General features: G+C 32.0%; 2 protein-coding genes across 2 annotated transcripts; both read left to right on the top strand.

The window, feature by feature from the left end:
* The first annotated feature begins 1,136 nt into the window (after positions 1 to 1,136).
* Positions 1,137 to 13,201, top strand: HUB2 (histone mono-ubiquitination 2). The gene is made up of 19 exons (XM_012237939.4): positions 1,137 to 1,401; positions 1,856 to 2,017; positions 2,129 to 2,216; positions 2,342 to 2,572; positions 2,734 to 2,901; positions 3,108 to 3,301; positions 3,394 to 3,477; positions 3,588 to 3,707; positions 3,783 to 3,969; positions 4,056 to 4,216; positions 5,804 to 5,875; positions 7,165 to 7,241; positions 8,317 to 8,511; positions 10,788 to 10,860; positions 11,025 to 11,111; positions 11,251 to 11,388; positions 11,462 to 11,664; positions 12,196 to 12,358; positions 12,717 to 13,201. The coding sequence occupies exons 1-19, from the start codon at positions 1,294 to 1,296 to the stop codon at positions 12,846 to 12,848; spliced, it is 2,643 nt and encodes an 880-aa protein (XP_012093329.1). The 5' UTR covers positions 1,137 to 1,293; the 3' UTR covers positions 12,849 to 13,201.
* Positions 13,202 to 17,472: 4,271 nt separating this feature from the next.
* On the top strand, positions 17,473 to 20,842 carry LOC105650971 (6,7-dimethyl-8-ribityllumazine synthase). Its single transcript, XM_012237942.3, has 4 exons — positions 17,473 to 17,976; positions 18,066 to 18,146; positions 20,176 to 20,348; positions 20,477 to 20,842. Exons 1-4 carry the CDS (start codon positions 17,673 to 17,675, stop codon positions 20,669 to 20,671), a joined length of 753 nt encoding a protein of 250 aa, XP_012093332.1. The 5' UTR covers positions 17,473 to 17,672; the 3' UTR covers positions 20,672 to 20,842.
* Positions 20,843 to 21,646: the final 804 nt, after the last annotated feature.

Genomic DNA, 21,646 nt, shown 5'->3' with positions numbered 1-21,646 from the left:
GGACTGGTTCTAATTAAAGATGGCCCAAGATGATGGTTATTGAGCTTAATAGAAGAAGGATCAGTTTGGGTTTAAATACCATTCCCTCTACCTTATAAAACTGACAGGAATAAGGAATAAGGAAATAAAAAAAGTATACGTGAGATACAGTTACCTCACATATATAGTTACCTCACGTGTAACATACGTAAGATACAGTTTGACATATGTGGAAAACTGTTAATCCATGTTTTTGTGTACGTGAGCTATAAGCTTTTTTTCACTTATAAGGATAAGTGGTGGTGAATGATTCTCTAACCATTGAGAGAAAACTAAAAGAAAAGGCAAGAGGGACGAAATAGAAATATGTTGTAACAGTGTGAATCAAATTACTGCAACAAGAAAATCAATGGTCATGGATCAAGGTACACTTGCGATTATTTATTCTTTCTATCAAACAATTTCTAAACAAGATGATCTAGGATTTTATTCCTATATTATAGACTCACAAATCTTCAAACAGTGAATGATTTGCAAAAGCAACTAATTTCGTCCCAGAAAAATGAGGTGCATCAGTTAAGAAAATCACAATGCTCGCAAGACATCCTTGAATTCAAGATCACGTGTTTCTTTTGCTGTGGTGATTATTTTGCAATTCAATATCTGAAAACAAACAAATAATATCTCTATCGAATTAAAAAGAAAAATAGAGAAATAAGGAAAAACAAAAATAGTGATGTTGTCCTCGCTATTCTCAATCTTGATGCAATGATGGTTAAATAGATGAGTTGATTTTTTAGAAAGAAACGATAAGTTTAATTGTAGAGGCGTAATAAAAAAAAGGAGACCGTTCAAATACCATATTTTAGGATAAAATAATTACATATGTAGATAAAATTCAACTATTTAAATAATCAAGATGGATAATTTATATTAAAATAATTAAAATATCCACTCACAATATAAAAAAATAAAATAAACTCAATAATTTCTAAAAAAAGAGAAATAATATACTAAACAAAGGAGCTTGAAATTTTCTTTTTATTTCCGCTTTGATAGATGTATATAGATAGATACTATGGTTTTAATTTGGTTTGAACACTTTGGACCGGTTCACGAACACCCTTTTGCTAGAAATAAGGAACGGCGTCGCATTAACTTCGACTTTCTATCTTACTTTCTAGGGTTTGTAGTTTGATCACGGCAACAGCAGAGAAGGGAGCTCTCTCTCTATCGAGAGTTTCAGCGAGTCTCTCATGGCTACGCTCTAACCTGAAAACTCTTAATATATACAAATAATAAACAAATTAATAAATGGAAAACGCGGAATCTGATGAACCAGAGAAGAAGAGGCCTCACTTGACTTCCCCGCTCTCTCCCTCTATGGCTCGCAACTCCTCCGCTTCTCCTCCGACCAACACTGTAATATATCTCTCTTTGTCCGTTTATTTATTTTATTTGATTTTTAATGGATTTTTGAGGTTTTGATTTTAAACAGTGGATTCTGTATTTTTGATTGATTGGCTGATAGACCTGTTAGGTGTTGTCATTTCAAGCTTTTCAATACGGTGTTGACCTTATTCGTGTTAGGGCATATGCTTGGAACCCTAAATTTTCGAAACTCTTAAGTTTTGAATATTGACAACTGATTGTGCTGATATTGGAATATAATTGGTAAATGATCACAGCATATCTACCATGGTATTTTGGAATGACATTAGACCTGATTTTTGTACTATTAATTGGTGGAGGTTTCTAGTTGTGAATTGGATGACGGGTTTTCTTTGTGGAAAATTTCTCATGTGTTTGCTTGTGCTTGTTATCCAAATTTAAGATATTCTTTCAAAATTATGTTCTTTTTTGGTTTTTTGTCCAGGTTGATGTGGCAGTTCTCCAGTACCAGAATCAAAAGCTTGTTCAGCAATTAGAAATTCAAAAGCATGAATTGCAAGAACTTGAAGCCAAGATTCAAGAATTAAAAGACAAACAAACTTCATACGATGATGTGCTGATCACGGTGAACCAACTGTGGAATCAGGTCCGACGAGAAATTTTATTTGTGTACACGTGTATGTTCACTTATCGGTGTATGTTCACTTATCGGAGCATCGTGTTCTTTGATTTTCATTTCCTTTATTGTGCCTTACAGTTGGTTGATGATTTGGTCCTACTTGGTGTCCGAGCTGGGGGAGGTCAAGATGCTTTGCAAACCTTGGATCATTCAGATTGTTCTGGAGGTACTAATAGTAATCAGCATTATACTCTCTTATCCAACGATTCATTTTTGTTCTTTTACTGTTATTTTTAACCTCTGACTGAGATTGACTGATTATTCAAAATTTTCCCCTGTAACATTCTTTAGGTTCAGTTCCATCATGCCCTGCAGAAGAGATTTTCATTTGTAGACTGTTGGGGAAAGATTCTATTCAAACCAGTGGGAATAATGGAATTGTTGAATATGTTGAAGAAGCCCTGTCTTCTCGCCGTGCGTTTACAATGAGGTTGATGAAATATTTGGAAGATACGATTGATGCTCAGAGGGTGAAAATTGAGAGCATAGCACATGCCTTTCTTGGGAAGCTATACACAGAAGGTCAGAAGAATTCTTGACGTGAAGTCCAATTGTTAATAGATCATTCTCATATTTATTTCCTATGGTTAGGTTAGTGTTTTTCTTCATTAATCTTCCTAGTATTACTTTTTACATGGAATGTTTTCTGACCTTGGATTTTCATTACTTATTTGTGGTTTCAGATGGCATCATTCAGTTGTCAAGGATAGATGATATGATGAAAGAGGAAGCTAAGAATCTACACAAAGTTATTGATGTTCTTCACTTGAAGCATAAGGAGTATACTGATGAGATTCAGACTTATGTCAGTACCCATTCAACGGATCAATCTGAGATTAAACGACTTGCAGGTTCCAAAGATAATTCTATAAACAGTCTTTTCTACATTTTATGAACTCTTAGCAATATTATTAGGACAAAAATGCATTTGGTAAAATTGTAGGTATGGAGAGCATACTACCATATACTTGGTTAGTACTGCATTTTCCTCTTTCTCAATTGGTGGCATATATTGAATCCTCGTTGCAATGTGTGTGTTCTATGTCCATATTTAAAGGTGAGCTAGAAGAGTTCATGGCTGAACTTGAAGAAAGCAGAAGAAAGCTGGTCAATCTGAAAATGCAGAAGGATGCAGCAGCAGGGGTGCATACTCCAGCTCCAAGTGTAGTAAATGGAAGCATGTCGCCTGAAAAACCTGCAGAGAGGTCTAAGGGTTTACGGGAACTGAAGGATTCCATTGAGGAAATGAAGGTACTTACTAACGGGCAATTTCTCTGGGTGACTGTGTTGTGTGTAACTTATGTTTGTAAGCAACAGAATGTGTTATTGAACAAATTTTGCAGGTATTAGCAGCTGACCGTCTTTCTGAGCTTCAAGATGCACAAGAGGAAAATCAAATCTTATTAAAAGAATTGGAAGATATTAAGGTCTGTCAATATTATTATTGGCATGAGTAATTGAAATCCATGTTTTGCCAAGGACTCTCTGCCCCCTCTTTATGTCTAAGGGTCTGATTTATGATGCTATATTTGCACAGGATGAATTGAAGGATGACAAACATGTACAGTCATCACGGCTCTACAATTTGGTAAATGATCAGCTCCAACATTGTAATGCTGAAGCAGAGAGATACAAAGCACTTACAAGTTCTTTGCAGGTTATTGATATATTATGTAATTCTTGCAAGTGCTTTGCATGCACTATTTTTGTCTTTTGAAAAGTGTAATTTCAGGCCGACAGGTCTCTTGTTGTGAGAAGGGAGAAGGAAGTGAATGTGAAAATTGAATCTGCAGATGCTGCAAGAAGTACTATTGACACTGCTGAATCTAGAATAGAGGAGCTTGAACTTCAGCTGAAGAATTGTGTTATTGAGAAAAATGACCTTGAGATTAAAATGGAAGAAGCTATTCAGGATTCAGGTGAATTTTTTTTATTAAATAAGTTCTTGCTGAAGTTCTAATGAAGGGTAAGTTATGACTTACAAAGAAATTTCAAACTGATCCAGGGAGAAAAGATGTTAAAGCAGAGTTCCGTGTAATGGCTGCTGCTTTGTCCAAGGAAATGGGTATGATGGAAGCACAGTTGAATCGGTGGAAGCAGACTGCCCATGAGGCACTTTCGCTGCGTGAAAAATCTGAATCTCTTAGAGCATCATTAACGGAAAAGGTTTCTTTTCTTTCTCATTAAAAATTGTACAAAGGAATATAGTACTTACATATGCTTGATTTAGATTATAGCTTTTCAGCTTTTTTTCTTATGGTTGTGCAATGCTTGAGTTGGAGTTGATGGAGTTATTTTAAAATTACTGTGCTCATTTAAGCTTTTTGAAAATTTATAATAATTGACACAATCCAGCTTGTTGAAAATTTATAATGATCGACACAATCCACTTGGCTTTGCCATCTCCTTTCCATGTCATGATTTCTCTTTTGTTTGATTATTGACCGCATAGTTCACTTGATTCTTTTGCCATTTCTCTTCCATATGAAGTTTTGATTCCTATAAAGTTGTTAGGTTCCTCTCTCATTTAATTGTTTGAATGAGCACACCTGCATTTGAAGTTTTTTCTTGGAGCTGACGGCTTTGTATGACGAAAATAGATTCCTTGTATGGAGTGTGCAAATAATGAGGACACTCACAATAAGTGGCTTACAAGATGATTACAGTAAAAAAGAATCATTATGATTGTAGCTAAATGAAGGAATGATAAAATTTATAGCTTTCTTGAATGTACCTTAAAACAATGTGTGAGAAATTTAGACCAGGCCCTTCATCTTAGTAGTTGATTTCATTGCACTTGCAATGTTTAGTCTAATCTTTGGATGGTACAAACCTTCGCTGTGAATACATGGGACACTCGTTTTCTTCTCAACATATCTCAACCCATTTCTGTGTGAAATTTTTCATAAAGAAAGCTCCAAACAAATATAACGAGTCTCTGGTTACAAATATTTACAAAAATTTTTAACATGTTCAGCAAGGCTAAACGTTTAGCCTTCAATCAAACTTTTCTCTAGAAATTTCTTGCATTTTACTTAGCCCCTTTATGCAAAAACAAAACTTAGACAGATTTTGGTAAAACTGAAAATTAAGGCTAAAAATTTAAAAGCTGAAACTTATATCTTGAATAATTTTTGTGCTAAAGTTTTTAAACTTCAAAGATTTTTAAAGCCTGATAATCGAAGCAAACTATGAGTTATTTTTAGTGAAGTTTATCTTAGTTGAGGCTTTTAAGTGATATTTAGGTAAGTGTTATCAAACAACTTAAAACTACTAAAGCAATAAGTAAGAGAACTTTTAATTTTAAGAGCTAGAATTCTGTTATTAAATACCACATTATTTCTATGGGTAAAGAAAACCTTAACTTAATTATTTTAAACCAAAAATGTTTGGAAAATCGCAAAATTAATGATTAGGTCTTATGTTGCAACATTTGTTAAAATTAATGCTGGCATTCCACAATTTTTAAACTTGGGTTTAAAAGGAAGTCTAACTCCAAAGATTAGATGCTTAGATGTAGTATAAACTTGTTTTGTATCCCATTCATCTATTTTCTAAAATTTGTTTTGTATACCATTCATCTTTTTCCTTTTTTCCTTTTCAAATTTTGAATCCATGGTGCTGGTTGTTATTCTTTTTCCCTTTTTAGTATTTCAAGGCACAGATGGGCATCGCATTGCTTTTGCTATCCGTCTTGATTTAATAAGCCTTTGTGCTCTGTAATTTACATGCTTCCTTTTATTCTCGGTACAGACAAATGAACAAAAATGCTTAACACGTAAATGTGCTGAACAAATATCAGAAATCAAATCCCTGAAGACTCTGGTAAGTTTGTTAATTCGAAACTTGATTCAAACTTATGGGCCATGATTGTTTATTCTATGATGGTTGTCATTGGCATACCTATTGCTTACTTGTGCTTTTATCCTTAACTAGTTGTATTAGCACGTAAGTTTCTTGTGTGTATATTTTCATATTACAACATTTTAATAAATTTAAAAATTAAATATAATTGTTATTTGTAAATTAAAATTTATATATATATATATATATATATATATATATATTCAATAAAATGAAAGTATAATTGCTAGGCAAAATTAGCCACACATTTAAATGAAAAAACATTCAATAGTAATATGAAAATTTTATTTTACTAGGAACAATTGAAATTAACTAAAGAAGTTTTCGCTGTATAATTTTACTTAAAGTTCTGAAAGCTTATAAAGTTAATTAATAATTGTGTATTAAAAAGATAAATAAATTGAATTTGACTCGTAGTGACAATATAAAGAAGATGTATTAAAATAATAAGTTAAAAAAATTTGCATTTGCTTGCTTAGATTTTTTCTCTGAGTATGCTTGTTTTCTCTAGATCCTATATTTGTAGGGAGTTAATGAAATCAAATAAGTAGAATTAGGAATAACTTAATTAGAAAGTAGTTTATATTATCAGAAACTTGATGAAATGAAATAGGAATTATTAAAAGTATATTAATCAGGAGGCAATTTGTATTGATTAGGAAAAAAAAAAAAATATTGTAGACATGGGAAAAATTAAGGAGCAAGTTTATTTATGACATTGTAAATAAATTTATTTATTAAAAAGATTTCTTAATGGCATTTTTGTAAATATAAATTATATCAATGTCTTTGTTAGTTAGTTTGTATGTTTCCCCACATTTGTGCATTTATTGATATATTATAGATAGACAGATAGATACATAGATAGATGTTTGTTAGCACCTGTTTTCAAGAACAAGATTCCTTCTGACCTGAAACCTACAAATTCTTGGCCGTATAAAAGTGAATGCCAGTAAGATTGTACGGTCCAAATTGCCTTCTTTTTTTTTTGTCTCTTTTATTTTGCATCATAATGTTTCATGTGTGTTATATAGTCCCTATGGTTTACAAGTTTGTCACAGAAGGAAGAAATCACTTTTAGCTGGGTGGGCATATATGCAAGGATTGACACTATATGCACCAAGACATGCAAATACTCTAAACTTTAGGGGTGATAATGTTTAAACCATTCAAGAAGCAACATTACTCTTGTGCTCCTTTGACCATCAATGAATTAATTTCACAAACTGAAGAAGATGAGTATGCTGCAGATTGAGAAGTTGCAGAAGGAAAAACTGGAACTGCAAATAATACTGGACATGTATGGACAGGAAGGTTATGATAGCAGGTAAATTGCTTTTAAGTTTGCCATATGTTGCGATCTGTCAGGGAAGATTGTAGCTTTTCCTTTGTGTGTTACGTAATTCATTAAAAAAGCTAGTATCCTTGGGTGCGGTGCGGTTAAAATTTGAAGTTTGATACAAATTAAGGGTGGCATATGGCACAACACATTAATGAGGATATTTAAAGTTTTTTTTTTTATTATTTTTTATTTTTTTTTCTTTCCTTTTTCTTTTAAATACAGTAACATAACTGATTAGGTTACTTGTTGCTCTCGGTTTACTTTCGCCTAGTGCCCACTAGAGTGACAGAGGATAATGTTCAAATTCTTCCTACTAGGTTCTTTTTTTATTTTGCAAACTTTAATCCTAAGCATTCCTCTCAGAATTTTTCTGGGAACTTTAATGATTAAGGTAACCATGACATATGCCAAGGTTACAGTAATCCAGTTACAAATTGGACTCTTGGGAGAATGTCAATTCACTAAGAAACTTAACTTTTTTTTTTGAGGCAAGCCTCACATAGATGTTCTTACTATGAAAGAATTTTTGAAGCTTACTTTTCTTGAATCAACCTGACTTGTTCATTAGGAAACTAAATCTTTTCTTTATGGTTTCATAGGCTCCCAATTTTTGCTAATATCAGAAATTGAAAAGGTGCTGTAAAAATTGTCTGCTGAGTAACCTTTCTTTGATTAATCTTATGTGGCGTGGATCCTGAGTTGCACTTCTTTTCTGCATTATTACTAGCATCCAGAGTCTGTATATTAAGTAGGCTGGCATTTTTTTTTGCCTGATTAATTGATGTGAACTGGTAAACTGACAAAGCGGATTTAGTTTTCCTTTCTTTGCTAGATCAACATTCTAAATGTGGCTAGATATCTTGTGGTTTAGCTGGCTCTTGTTAGGTTAGAAGTTGGTAAAGTCTTGTGTTATTTTAGGATAAAGCCAGTAAAATCAAGTGTCACTTTGATCTTTTTGGCTAGTTTATTGTCTGTATTTTTTTTTTTTTTCACACTTTTTCATGATTAACAAAGATCTTTTAATCTCTTTCCACATTGATGGATGAAAATTTTTGTTCAGAGATATGCTGGAAATAAAAGAGTCTGAGCGTAAGGCTCGCTTGCAAGCTGAAGTCCTCAGGAGTGCTTTGGATGAACATGGTCTAGAGTTGAGAGTCAAAGCTGCTAATGAGGCTGAGGCTGCTTGCCAACAAAGGCTTTCTGCAGCTGAAGCTGAGATAGCCGAATTAAGGATGAAGCTCGATACCTCTGAACGGTTTGTTTTATTGATTATTGATTATTTGAAAGTTATATTCACATCTTGTAGTCTTGGTTTTTGTGTTAGCATTGTTTTTGTTGATCAAAGCTACCAAATTTATAATAATATGAATGGAAAAGAAAATCTTTCTTAGGAAGCTCTGCTATGATTTTTATTCATTAAATAATTTCAAGATAATACACATATTTTTATTTATGTGATCTGTGATATGTTGACTTGGCTCTTCTTTTCTTTCCATTAGACCTTTAGATGTTAGTTGCTCTGCATAACTGTGTTGAGGAAGTAGTGACAACTTCCAATTGAAAGATACACCAACAAATAAATATCTGATCTCAGAATAATCAAAATTAGTGGCATTCTACATCACATAGAATGGCATTCATGTCATTTCATTTCATTTGTGTAGTGTTTTCTTACCTAAAACAAACACAGATTGGCATTCTACAATATGTAGAATTGTAGAATAAGTGGACTAACATGTAAGAGAGAACCCTATGACTTGCAGTTGTGCTTTGTTCAGTTTACGGTAGTTATCATATAATTGGTAGGCGTCCATCATGGTCCAAGCAGTAGCAAAGTTGAATATGTACGGTAGCCTTTTGAAATACTTGATTCCTCATGAAATATTTTATAGCATATAAGTCGACTTGATTATTGAGCATGACCATTTATAGGCTGTTGATGAGAGTGTTCGTCTTTGTTCTTCAGCATGGAATTGGTATTGTTGCTCTCTTGTTACCGATGTTGGACAATAAGTGTTGTCTATAAAATAAAATAAGATGGTTACTTGAATGATTTTGTCAGAAATAAGAAGCCGGTGATTTGATATAGCGGTGGCTAAAATTGTGCCATTTTGTCTTCCTCATATGGCTGGACTTTTGGAAGGAGAAAATATTCTCCAAAGATAAGTATTATCAGGAGTTATCATAAGGATTTTGACAAAAGAAAAGCAGTTGATTAGTAATAGGGATTGTTAAGGTATCTCACCCTTCCATCTCCTAACTGGACTGAAGTCTTGGAAGGAGGAAAATCTGAGTATTCAAACATATAGTTAGGATGTCATTTATCTTGAAGGAGACAAGCTGTTTAACAGTCTCTGTGATTGTAGGAGAATCATTTATGAGAAGAATTGGTGTTTATGATTCTCAAATCTGTGGGATGGACCTATGGGATTGTGGAACTTGTTATACTAGATTGTTAATTTGAACTTTAAATTTTTATTGTAATGAATATGATGCTTGAATTTTGCAAAATTGTTTAATTGCTCATTAATTTATAACGCGAATTTATCAAATTTGAAAGGTTATATAGTCCCATTAATCCCAATTAAAATTGCCAACCAAATTGACTATATGATAATTAAGTTCATGGGCCAATTTGACCTTTTGGTCTTATTATTAATAATAAAATAATATTAGTTTTCTTTCAATTTTGACATACTGCAAAATTGACACTGATTTGGAATTATGTACAACTGGCAGAGAGAGAAAGCATACTATAAATTTGAAAGTATTCCCTCCGTTCCAGTAAATTTGATAGCTTTTGAGTTTTCTTTTTGGTTCCATTTGGATGACACTTTTAGAAAATTAAGGTAGCATTAATTACTTCATTTCAACTTTTACTCTTGTTTAGATATCTGCACTAAACTTTGTCTGAATTACATGGGCATTAATGAAAGAGTAATTTAGTCAATTACCTATATATTTTTCTGGAATTTAGGTGATTCAGTCAGTTTGTTAATTCTTGTGAAGAGTCAAAAATTATCAAATTTAACAAAATGGATGAAGTATAAAAAGATTGGGGTAGTCTTGACTTTGGGTTTTAAAGCTAGGTATTATTTTACGTTTTCAAATTAGCAAGATGCTTTGATCATACTGATGATCCTGGTATTTGAAGTTCTATTGAGGCAGGACTTGCAGCGTTAGTGCTTGTATTCCATCAGTCCAACCTTGCTGTTCAATTCTATTTTATTGAGAGATTCCCACCGTAGGGATTTAATCCTGTGATGCATGTTTTGTGCAGTATGTTTGTGCAAAACCTAGTAAGCGAACTAGCTGTATTATGTGGGAAGTGGATCCTTACAATTGCCCTTTTCCTTCCTTCCATCCCTCCCTTTACCCGATTTTCATTGTTGTGGGTGCATGTTTGAGATTATGACTAAGCAGATGATAATGCTTTTATGTGATTGAAGATTATGCCTGTTTCCCTTTACTTCTTAGTTTGTAAGGATGTGACACTTCGTTGATAATGTTCTGCTGTCACTTCACATGCAGAGATGTGTGGGAGCTCACTGAAGCTATTAAAAGTAAAGATAGGGAGGCTGAGGCATATATCTCTGAAATTGAGGTTTCTTACTTTTGCCCTTTTTTTTTTTTTTTTTTTTTTATTTTTAGAAAGCAATAACTTTTTTCTATTTTGAAGAAGTTTTAGTACTTGCCTTATTGTCATTCCTTCTGATCTTCCATACTGCCCATCTCTTCCTTTTGCTAAACCCCTACATTCCCATCCAGACAATTGGTCAAGCATATGAAGATATGCAAACACAAAACCAACACTTGTTGCAGCAAGTGGCTGAGAGGGAAGACTACAATATCAAGGTCTGTCTAAATTGTCTGTTGTGATTACTTGATGCTTGGTCTTTGTTTGTTTGATGGTATGGCCTATCTGTTACATTATTAGGTGGCTGTAAGAAGTCTTTGCTTAGCTTTAACTTATCAGTGAAGTCTTAAAATGCAGCTTGTTTCTGAAAGTGTGAAGACAAAGCAAGCACAAAGCTCTCTACTCTCAGAGAAGCAAGCCCTAACAAAGCAACTTCAACAAGTAAATGCATCAGTGGAATATGTAAAAATGAGAATTGCCCAGAGTGAGGAGCAGGTAATTATTCTAAACACTCTTTGGACATATTCACTATTGTTACTCTACATTAACTGGGGGTTGAATCTTGCAGATGAAAGTTTGTCTGACAGAGGCAATTAGATATACTGAAGAAGACAGACATCTCGCAGTCAACCTTGAAACAGCACGGTGGGAATTGATGGATGCTGAGAAGGAGTTGAAGTGGCTTAAATATGCTGTTGCTTCTTCTGAGAAGGAATATGAGCAAATCCAGAAGAAGATGAATGAAATTCAAACTGAATTACACAATGAAAGGTGGGTTTCTTTCTTTGATTAAATATGAATCTTCTTTTTTTGTTTTTCTTTTGGAGCATCATAGAAACATTTCTATATGATTTGTTAACATGGACATGAAAATGTTAACATATCCTGCATGATATAAACACTTCGGCCTCTATTATTCCTTTAATTGTTTCTTTCTATATCATATATGTAACATTTGATTTAGCAGAATTTTTTTCCCCATTTCTATTTGATGTTACATTGGAATTTCTTAGTGACCAGTAATTCCTCTGCTGCTGATTTAATGCACTTATCTTTTGCTTTGCTTGCGGTTCCTTGTGGAGCTGGGTTACCACCTCCATAAACTGCTTCACCATATATTCAGTAATACAGGTGTACTGTAAACTGTAAAATGACACTTTTAAAGGGATGCTAATATTAAAGTATTAGAAATATGTGGTAGGTTGATGGAATGAAGCGTCTGGTCTTAATGGTGTTCTGCTCCCTTCTCTCTTACCATTTATCATTTTCTTTTTATGATTGTTGGGCTTTTTGTTATGCCAGAGGTGAGAGGAAGAAACTTGAGAAAGAGCTCTCGGAGTTGAATGCTAAGATAGTTGAGTTGAGCTCTGAAAGTGGTGAGGCTGCAATACAACGACTGCAAGATGAAATAAAAGATTGCAAAAGTATGCTCAAGTGTAGTGTGTGTTCTGACAGGCCAAAGGAGGTAAATGCACGAGTTGTCTGGCTCTTCTACCTGTTACATTGTGTTACATGATGGTGATCTATTTCTTACGTAGTACTTGGAATAGATTCATGTGGAATTATTTTTATTTGCAAATTAATTTCATTCAAAATTCATTTGTAAATGAATTTTCATGTTTGGATCCACCATAGAATTTTTTCTAGAAATATAGCTTTACTATTTCATAACTTAGAATTGTAGCTACAATTAAAAAAGTGAAATTCTATGGAAATTATAAATGCATTCCATTAAAAATTTTATGGAATTCATTTAGACTAGACAAGCTTTTAAGATATCTTGAACGAGCTGATATATTTGGGTTTGTTTTGTGATTTGGCAGGTTGTAATTGTAAAATGCTATCATCTATTCTGCAATCCATGTATCCAGAGGAATTTAGAAATTCGTCATCGCAAATGTCCTGGATGTGGAACTGCATTTGGCCACAGTGATGTTCAGTTTGTTAAGATATGAACAAGCTTTTTCCTAATTCTGTAGTTTTGTAGCTTGGTTTTGGTAATTATGTGCATCAATCTCTGATGTCTTAACTTGTATGTTTCTAGTGTTATAGAAATAATATTCTTCTGTAATTATTTGACCAATCATGTTTCTGTACATATAGGAAGGATAAATAAAGCAAGGCAAAATCCGGAAGAATGATCCAATGACATCAGATTTTAGAAACGGAATTAGAATCTTTTAGAAACGAATTCTGTTTCTAAATTAGCAACGGATAAATAGATATATATATCTGTTTCAACTGATTGAGAAACGAGCTCACTTGTCAAGGATGATATTTCTAATCCATTTGTACAGCGTTTTAGCAATGGTTTTTCTCGTTCTAGAAATGAAAATTTTCCTCTCCTAGTAGCAGCTTTTTCTCTTGCAGTATGTGTTTTATATATGGGTTTCATAATTGTTCTTTGTCATGCTCGGGATATGGTTGTTTAGGCTTTAATTTTAGTTGTGTAATTAAATTTATGGGTTTTTATTTAATTGTTTTACTGTAAATTTGCAATTTTAAGTTGTCTTTCTATTTGCTTAATATAATCTAGAGTTTTTTTTTTTTTTTTTTTTTTCTTTTGTGGATAATAAGCTTTAATAATAGAATAACTCAGTAATTTTTTTTTTAATGTTGATTTCAGAGAATCCTTTGAATATCTTGTATATTTAATTTAAGAGAATCCCTTGTTTTTTCCTTGTATATTTTCTATTTAGGTATAGGTTTATGTGTATGTATATATCTTTGATGTAAATCACAAGAACACAGAAATAGAGTAAATTTTTCTCCCATATTCTCTAAATTCAAAATGGTATCAGAACCTTCCTAACCTTTTTTGACATTTCTTTTGAACCAAAACGGAATCAGATTGGAATTCGATTTTAGGTCAGTGTGAGCAAATATCTGTCCCTTGTAGGAGAGAGTTAGGCGACACTGTGCACCTGAGAAGGAAGCTCTGCTGCGATCAACGCGTCGCTAGAATCTTGTTGTCGTCGGATCTCATGCGCCTTATGATGGAATTTTTCTGGGATGCATCCTGTGGCGGCTCACTCTGGTTGACTTGCCTCCCTTCCGTGTAGGGATGACCACAGTTTATTTTCAAATTGAAACCGATCCGGTCAAAATCGACATTAAACTGTTGTCAATGATTTTTGTTTTAAAATCGTAATCGAAACTGTGAACTTAAAGTTTGGTTTCGATTCTTCATTTTTTAAAATCAAAACCGGTAATTTTGGTTTAAAACCGGTGGTTTTAGTTTAAAATCGTGAAAAGCATGTTCTTTAAAAAAACTATTATAGTTTTTTAAAGTAATTTTTAAGGATTTTTTATTAAATTGATTTAGTTTTTTTAATAGTAATATTTATTAGTATTATTTATTCAAGCTATAAATCTTAAAAAAATATTTTAAAAATTTTAAAATATATTATTTAAATTTAGTTCAAAATTTGGAAAAAACTGAAACCGGCGATTCCAAAACCATTTAAAAGCGGTTCAATTTTAGTTCTGTATTTTTTATAACCAAAATCGGTAGTTTTAAAATTGAAACCGGCTGTTTTTTAAACCGTGGTCACGCCTACTCTGGTAACCCTCTCCCTTCTTCTAAACCTTACTTGCGTTCATGCCTAAAATGGTTACTGATCTCTAACTCCTCTGCCTATTTGTGCCTCTATTTTGAATTTTAGTTATGCGTGATGCAACACAAACCATTAAAATTAAATCGGATTTTTCTAATGATAACCCCTCTTTACTAATGAGTCTCGTTAACCTTGATAGCACTAATTATCACTGTCCACGTCACATTCTGGTGGAATTTATTAATTCGGTCAAAAGCATTTCGTTTTGTTATTAGACAAATAGTAGTTCAGGAATTTTTATGTGACAAATTGAATTCTAAGTATAACAATGTAATAGGAGAGATATTTTAGGAGCAGTAGGTGAAAATAAGCCTTTCTATAATCAAAACTGTTAGTACTATAAAGCATTAGGGATGGCAATGGGTAGAGGTTGGGTAGTGTAATACTCATACTCGATCCCTATATCCTACTCTATACTTTATTAGATAGAGAATGTTATATCAAATCCAATGGATTTAGTTATGCCATGGGTACCCATTATTCGTGGGCACCCATGGATATACATTATCTATAAATATCCATTTATCCACTTACTCATATTATTTAAAATTAGATTATATTGAATTAAAAAGTTAAAGTATTTATCAAAATGATTTATATCATACATAAAAATCTATGAAAATAAATTAATACATAAATAAATGTTTGAACGATGATAAACTAAGATTTGAATTCTAAAATTGTTCTTCTTATCATAATATTTTATTCAAATATAATGGTAGTAGACTATTCAAGTGTAATTAAAATAAATTAAAATCAATTAATAGAATAATTAAAAAAACTCATATAATAAAATCGCTAAATGTAAAATATTATTATCTAAACACTGAAAATCACTATTATCATTATGATTTTTCTCCATTATTTGAAATTGAAGTTTACATTAAATATTAAATTTTAAATTTTAAATTAAATTTCAAGATATAATATTTTAAAAATTTGACCAATTCAAATTAATATGTAAAAATTTGTTGAAATTATTTTGCATTACACTATATTAAATTAAAAGTAAAATTATAATTTATAAAGATAATTTAAAATAAGCGACCCAATTTATTAAAATTCTATACCATTTAAAAAAATAAAATTTTAAATCTCTTGGATTTGAATTTCAGGTATGGGTGGGGTTTGAATTTATAATAGTAATACTCATATCCAAAATAAAACTTTTGAATTTTACCTATAGTCTACCCAAACTCAGTCGAAACCCTAAAATTCAGGTTTGACTGGTTCGGATTGGTGTATATCCATCGGATCGGGTTGATTCTTCCATTCCTATAAAGCATTGTGCAACATGAATTTTATTCGTTCATTCATCAGTACTATGAACCTTTGTTTCAAAAAAACTAAATTATAATTATGTTAAAATTTTGGTCCTTTCGTTGGATAGTATTTTTTTTAACTGTCAATCGATTGAGAAATGACAAAATTGACCTTGCAGAAAAAATGGTCTTAAGATAAAAAAATAAATTGATCTTTAAATTATAGTCAAGCTAACTATAAAGTGCATAAAATGTTATTATGCTAGTCTCAAGTATGGGAATCTCTCCCGAATTGCTTGTATTCTGAATATTTTTGTTAATAAAGTTATTTTCTTTAAAAAAAAAAATTAAAGTCCATAATTTATAATTTTATTAGCACTTTAATCCTTTTGTTTTGTAAAGAAGGATTCAAATATTAATGGAATTATAACTTTGGAATTTCATAATAAATTTTTAAAAATAGAAGAGTTCTTATGTATTAATATATATGATTTTGGAAATATTTTTTTTTCTTTTTATTTGTTATATTTAGAATTGTAGTTTTTGTACAATATATCCCTGATAGTGATATTTATAAAATAATGGATCAAAACGAGGTAGTATGACCCCACCATGTTTTTTATGCATAACCGGATAAGGTCCACAAGAATTTGAAATGTATGACCTTGTATTAATATCTTCTTCCTCGAGTCTTTTATCTTCACCTCCATCCCCTATCCTTGAATTAATGGCACTTTGGTGGATATTTTGATCATGAAGGTTTAATGTCGGTTAGTTCGATTTAAATCAATCGAATCATTTTAAATCAAATAAATTAATTTTTAAAAAAATCTATCTTAATCAAAATAAATTGGTTTTATTTAATTAAATTGTTTTGAATTTAGCTTCTTCAATTTGACAAACTTAAATGTTTTAAAAATGACGTTGACGTTTTGATTTAATAATAATTATATATTATAATATTATGAGCTACATAATTGGGGTTAGACTTTTCTTTAACTCATCAAATGAGTGAAGTAGTTAAAATGACTCGAATTCGAAATCTCTCACTTTTCACGTTAGTGAGAAGACCAACTAAACCACACTAATTAACATGTATTAGGATTTCGTTAATAATTTCAATTTAATACAAAAATACACGAGAATTCACTGATCGAATAAGAAATTCTAATGAAAAACTGAAAGATGAACTAAAAAAATTTATAGATTTTTTAAAATGGCCGGCTAGACAAAACTTTTTAAATTTTTTATATATATCTAATTAACTATGATCTAATTGTTTATAACGAACACAAAAAATTTGACCCACCAATTCTAGAAGAACATGTTTTACCGCCAAACTTCAAAAGACAACAATTATCATCTATTGAATAATCTCTACAAGTTGCATGTCTGTCTAAATAAACTCCAATCAAATGCAAAAAAATCCAACTAAATACTCCATATAAAATGGAAAAATCATGAACTTCATACAAGATGGATATAAATCATGAGAAAACAATTGAAAAATAAATGAAAATTATGAACTAAATATAAATTTTAACTTGGTAGCCAGAAAGTTGAGTTTGAGAAAGAAGATGATTAACCCAAACTAACGGATACATGATTGAAAACATCACAGTCCTTTTAATAGAATCACTTGATATTCTTTTTATTTCTGGTCTAGGCATAAGACATAAAATAACACCACGGGCCAAGAGTCGGAAAAAGAATAATACTAGAAAATAAAAAACCATTGAAAATGATGCCGTTTTTGTGGTTGCGAATATCAACAATGAGTTCCCTTAATCTGTGCACTGTACAAGCAATCAACATCATCTGAACATCACTGCTATTCCCACTCATTTTCTTCACTCTTTTCTTGATTTTTTTTTTCTCCATTCTCATTGAAATCTAAGAAATGCTACTTTCTCTTGTACAATCCGTTTATACATCACCCTTTCAATCTATAGCTCACACTGGCTTCAAGAATATACTAAACCCCGCTTCTGGTCTACCCAAATCACTCTTTCCCACTTTTGATACTGACCAGCCAAAAAGATTTTTGTATCTAAGCAAAAGATCTTATTATACTGCTACTAGAAAGGTCACAGTTAACGCTTCTTTGCTTGAAACTCCAGTTTTATGGGCAGGCCGGCTTTGCATCTTTTATGCGCTCTTGAAGTCTGGTTTAGCTGGATCAAAGGCTAATCCACTTGTCTCAGGTACTTTCTTGATGGGTTATTACTCTCAATTATTATCTGATTCCAATTTTTTCTGGATGGATTTGTGTTTGTTTTTAATTTTGTTTTAGGTTTGGATGGTTCTGGTACTAATGCTGAATCTGGTGATTTGGGTTTCTCGAAGTGGCTTGATACTATACAAGGAAAACCAGGTTTGTGCGTTAGCTTTTTGTATTTCAATTTCTGTTTTAAATACAATATATTTTTTGCATCATTTTTTTTCCCAGTAAATGCATATGGATTTCATTTCATTTGCAAATGAATTTTATTAAGCAAATGAATTTTTATATTTGGACTAACTGTAGAATTCATTTTATGTATGTTCTTAGAACTCATTAGCGTAAATGCTATGAAAATTTTCAATTATGCATTTAAAAGGATACAGCTGGACACGTTTTAAAGGTATGGGTAGAATCTGGAATCTTATTGATATTAGCTTTTAGATAGATAGATTGTCATGTCAATTTCATGAACTTTTTCTATGCATCATAGTCGTAGGCAAGGGTATGAAAAATGCTATTCAACAAGAAATTAATCTAGTTTTAATTGTCTAACATGTAAATGGTTTTATAGTCTTAATTGGAACTATCTTCCTATGGTGCTTCGTTGGGAAGGGTACTGATTTTATGGGCCTCAGAAGTTCACCTGTTTCTTGCTTGAATAGTAAAGGAAGATATCCTGGTGCTTGGCATACATTATATAGAGCATCTGCTGCAGAAAAGAATTCAAGAGTTGCTGTTTTTTTCTTTTTTTGGATGACACCTGCAAATGATGGTTAAAGATTTTCATCGTAAAAATGTTTGATCTCCGATCATTAATGCCATAGTCTCCCATGGTCTGAAGGATTAGGAATATCAATAGACAAATAACAAGTGTTGGACATGTTGAAGAAGATGGCTATAAGATGCTGTTAATTTCTTATTCCCCTGAAAGACAAGCGTGGCTTTATTTTGTTCTTCTAAAATCTTGCAGGCATAGGATTTTTTTTTTTTTCTGGATATTTTGATAAAGTTTTAAAATTACAATGGCTTGATCCTGTCCTGATGGTCTTAACAATCTCTAGCCAGAGCTATTCAACCTTATGGCAACTGGAATAGAATAGAATTCAAGTGTATGCTTTGCATAATTGTGGGTTTAGTCAATCGCGGCTCTACAAAGGAGAGGGATGCTGTATGGACGTTGAAGAAATGAATATAAATTTTGGTTGAATGTGAAAACTAAAATATGCAGGCCAATATAGTCTCATGGCTTGAAAATTTTGCTAAGCATAATTTCAAGTCTGTATATATAATCCCACCATACCAAACCTTTCTTCATGCATGTACTTTTCCCATTATCACCATCAAGAGGCACTTTTTTCTTTTTTCAGTGGAGAGTGTGGGGAGAGTGCTGCTAAATTCTCGATGGCATATACCAAGCCACATTTTGTACAGATTCAACTTGGTTTACATATGCTGCTTTTGGTTGCAGTGGAACTTGTGGTAGAACTGACACTGGGATATATAAAACTCTCCTCATAGGTTTGCTGAAAGGAACAATAGGTTGGTTTAATTTTTTACCAACAAATAGTTTATTTCAGGCTACATCATAAGCTTAGTCTTGGCTGGTTTCTATTTTACCAGCATGTGGAAAGGAATGACTATAAAGCTGTAACATGTGGTACTCACTGCTAGTCCTACAAACCAAATTGAAATCCGTCTATAAATGATTTGGATTCCAATCCTTACTCTGTTACTCAGGAGCTTTATTTTAGTATTTGCATGCCTTTTGACATATTCTTACAGCACTTGGCACTATTTTATTTGCCTTTTCTCTTTCCTAGAGTCCCATCCTCTCTATCCTCTAGGTCTATTTGTGCAAGTGGATCATATATGCTTGCACAGGCTTATTAACTGATATAACTTATGATACTACTAGTGCTACTCTCCATTTAGAGGTAGGTAGTCATTGCGGTAGTAGCTCATAGTCAAGTGCCTGCCTTGTAATGCAAGTGGTCAGGAGTTCACCCTGGCATCTCAATGGCCTCTCCTGTAGGAATTTTTGGTGTATCTAACAAATTAAGTGCAGATATAGATAGTTTTTTAAGAATTCAATGGTTTTGCAATTATTATCCTTGTCAAATTAATTTTGGGTTTGTCAATCTACCTTCTATCTTTTTATGTTACTTTTATGTTTCATCAGAAAAGGAGGCAGCTGAGAAAAGGAAATTTGTGAGCAAATGGCATCCAACAACAAAGGGAACACTTAGGAGGAACTATAGGGTCCCTTCCAAATCTGAAGGAAGGCGCCTTCTTAAAGCCATTGCATCATTACTATCTGATGACGATCACTTCACCGACGCCACTTCCCACAAGGTAATACAACTCCAGAAAGAAATCTCTAAAATTCTGGTTTTTTCGTCTTTCTATGCAAGTTACCAAAATATAATAATGTGAAACGACAAATGAAGTTACATTTTATGGGTTTTTCTTTTCGAATGTAGGGTTGTCAAATTAGGAGGGAAAGTGCTCATGGCGAAAGTGTTTGCTGCAATAACGTAAGGGCTCTTTTTGATGAACTTCCAACACCACACCTGGTTGTGGAAATCACAGCTTTTCCTGCTGGTCCTCTAACTGAAAAAGACTACGTCAAGGCTGAGAAAGTAGAGAGAGTGCTTAGATCAGGCCCTTCTATCTGACGCATTCTTCAAAATCTCCTGATATCCTTTGTATGTATCTGAAAACTTCCATCTGTAAATATGAATTCTAACAGGAATTTGGTATTTTTGTTCTCTTATAACCTAACACCTAATAACTTTTGGAAGACCGGTTAGGTGTTGATTGAAATCAGATTTAGCTTTTCTGCTTCAGCTTAAATTTACGTCGGGATTGAATGATAAACGATACATTACTTCTTTGACATTTTATACTCAAAATTTCTGCACTTTGAGGTGTTAAATTGTGGAAGATCAAGGGCTGTTTGGTTTAGTGTTTGAGGTCAGCTGTTAGCTCTTGAAAAACAACTAATCGCTAAAATCAAATCTAAAGCTAGAAATCCTGTTTTCAGTTTTTTACGAGCACATGAACCTGCGCATTGTGCAGGTTAATTATTATAAATTATATATTTATAAACGTAACTTTAAAGTTGTGTGATGATTAATGAAATTTAATATTTTATAATCAAAGTTTATATATAATATTTCATATTTGATAATTTAATTTATAGACAACATTATGAATATTATATTGATATTATCATGTGCATGTAATTATATAAACTATAATAGTATCTGTACAGTTTGATAATATTTGTTACCATATAATAAACTTCTAGTAGAGTTTTTTCAAAATATTTGTTACCATACAAATGAAAATGCATTTTTTTCAATCAAAGAAAGATTGAAAATCCATATATGTTCATTTTTGTCTTGGTTCATAAATTTTTTAACAAAACAATTTATTGCCAACCAATAATAATTTTAAAATATTTTAAAATTAACAATAATAATTAATAAAATTATTAATGAAATTGCTTTAATCATTAATTTATTATTTAGATAATCATCAAAGAAAATCTATATTCATAATTAGTTGAGAAATAAATCCATAAAATACTATAGATAATAAGAATTTTTTTTTTTTTTTTTTTTTTTTTTTTTTTTTTTTTTTTTTTT

This window comes from Jatropha curcas, chromosome 7, assembly GCF_041381405.1.
Source record: "Jatropha curcas cultivar XTBG-Jc1 chromosome 7, XTBG_Jcur_1.0, whole genome shotgun sequence".
Lineage (NCBI taxonomy): Eukaryota > Viridiplantae > Streptophyta > Magnoliopsida > Malpighiales > Euphorbiaceae > Jatropha > Jatropha curcas.
The sequence above is the reverse complement of the archived record's forward strand: the minus strand, read 5'-3'. Positions and strand labels throughout refer to the sequence as shown.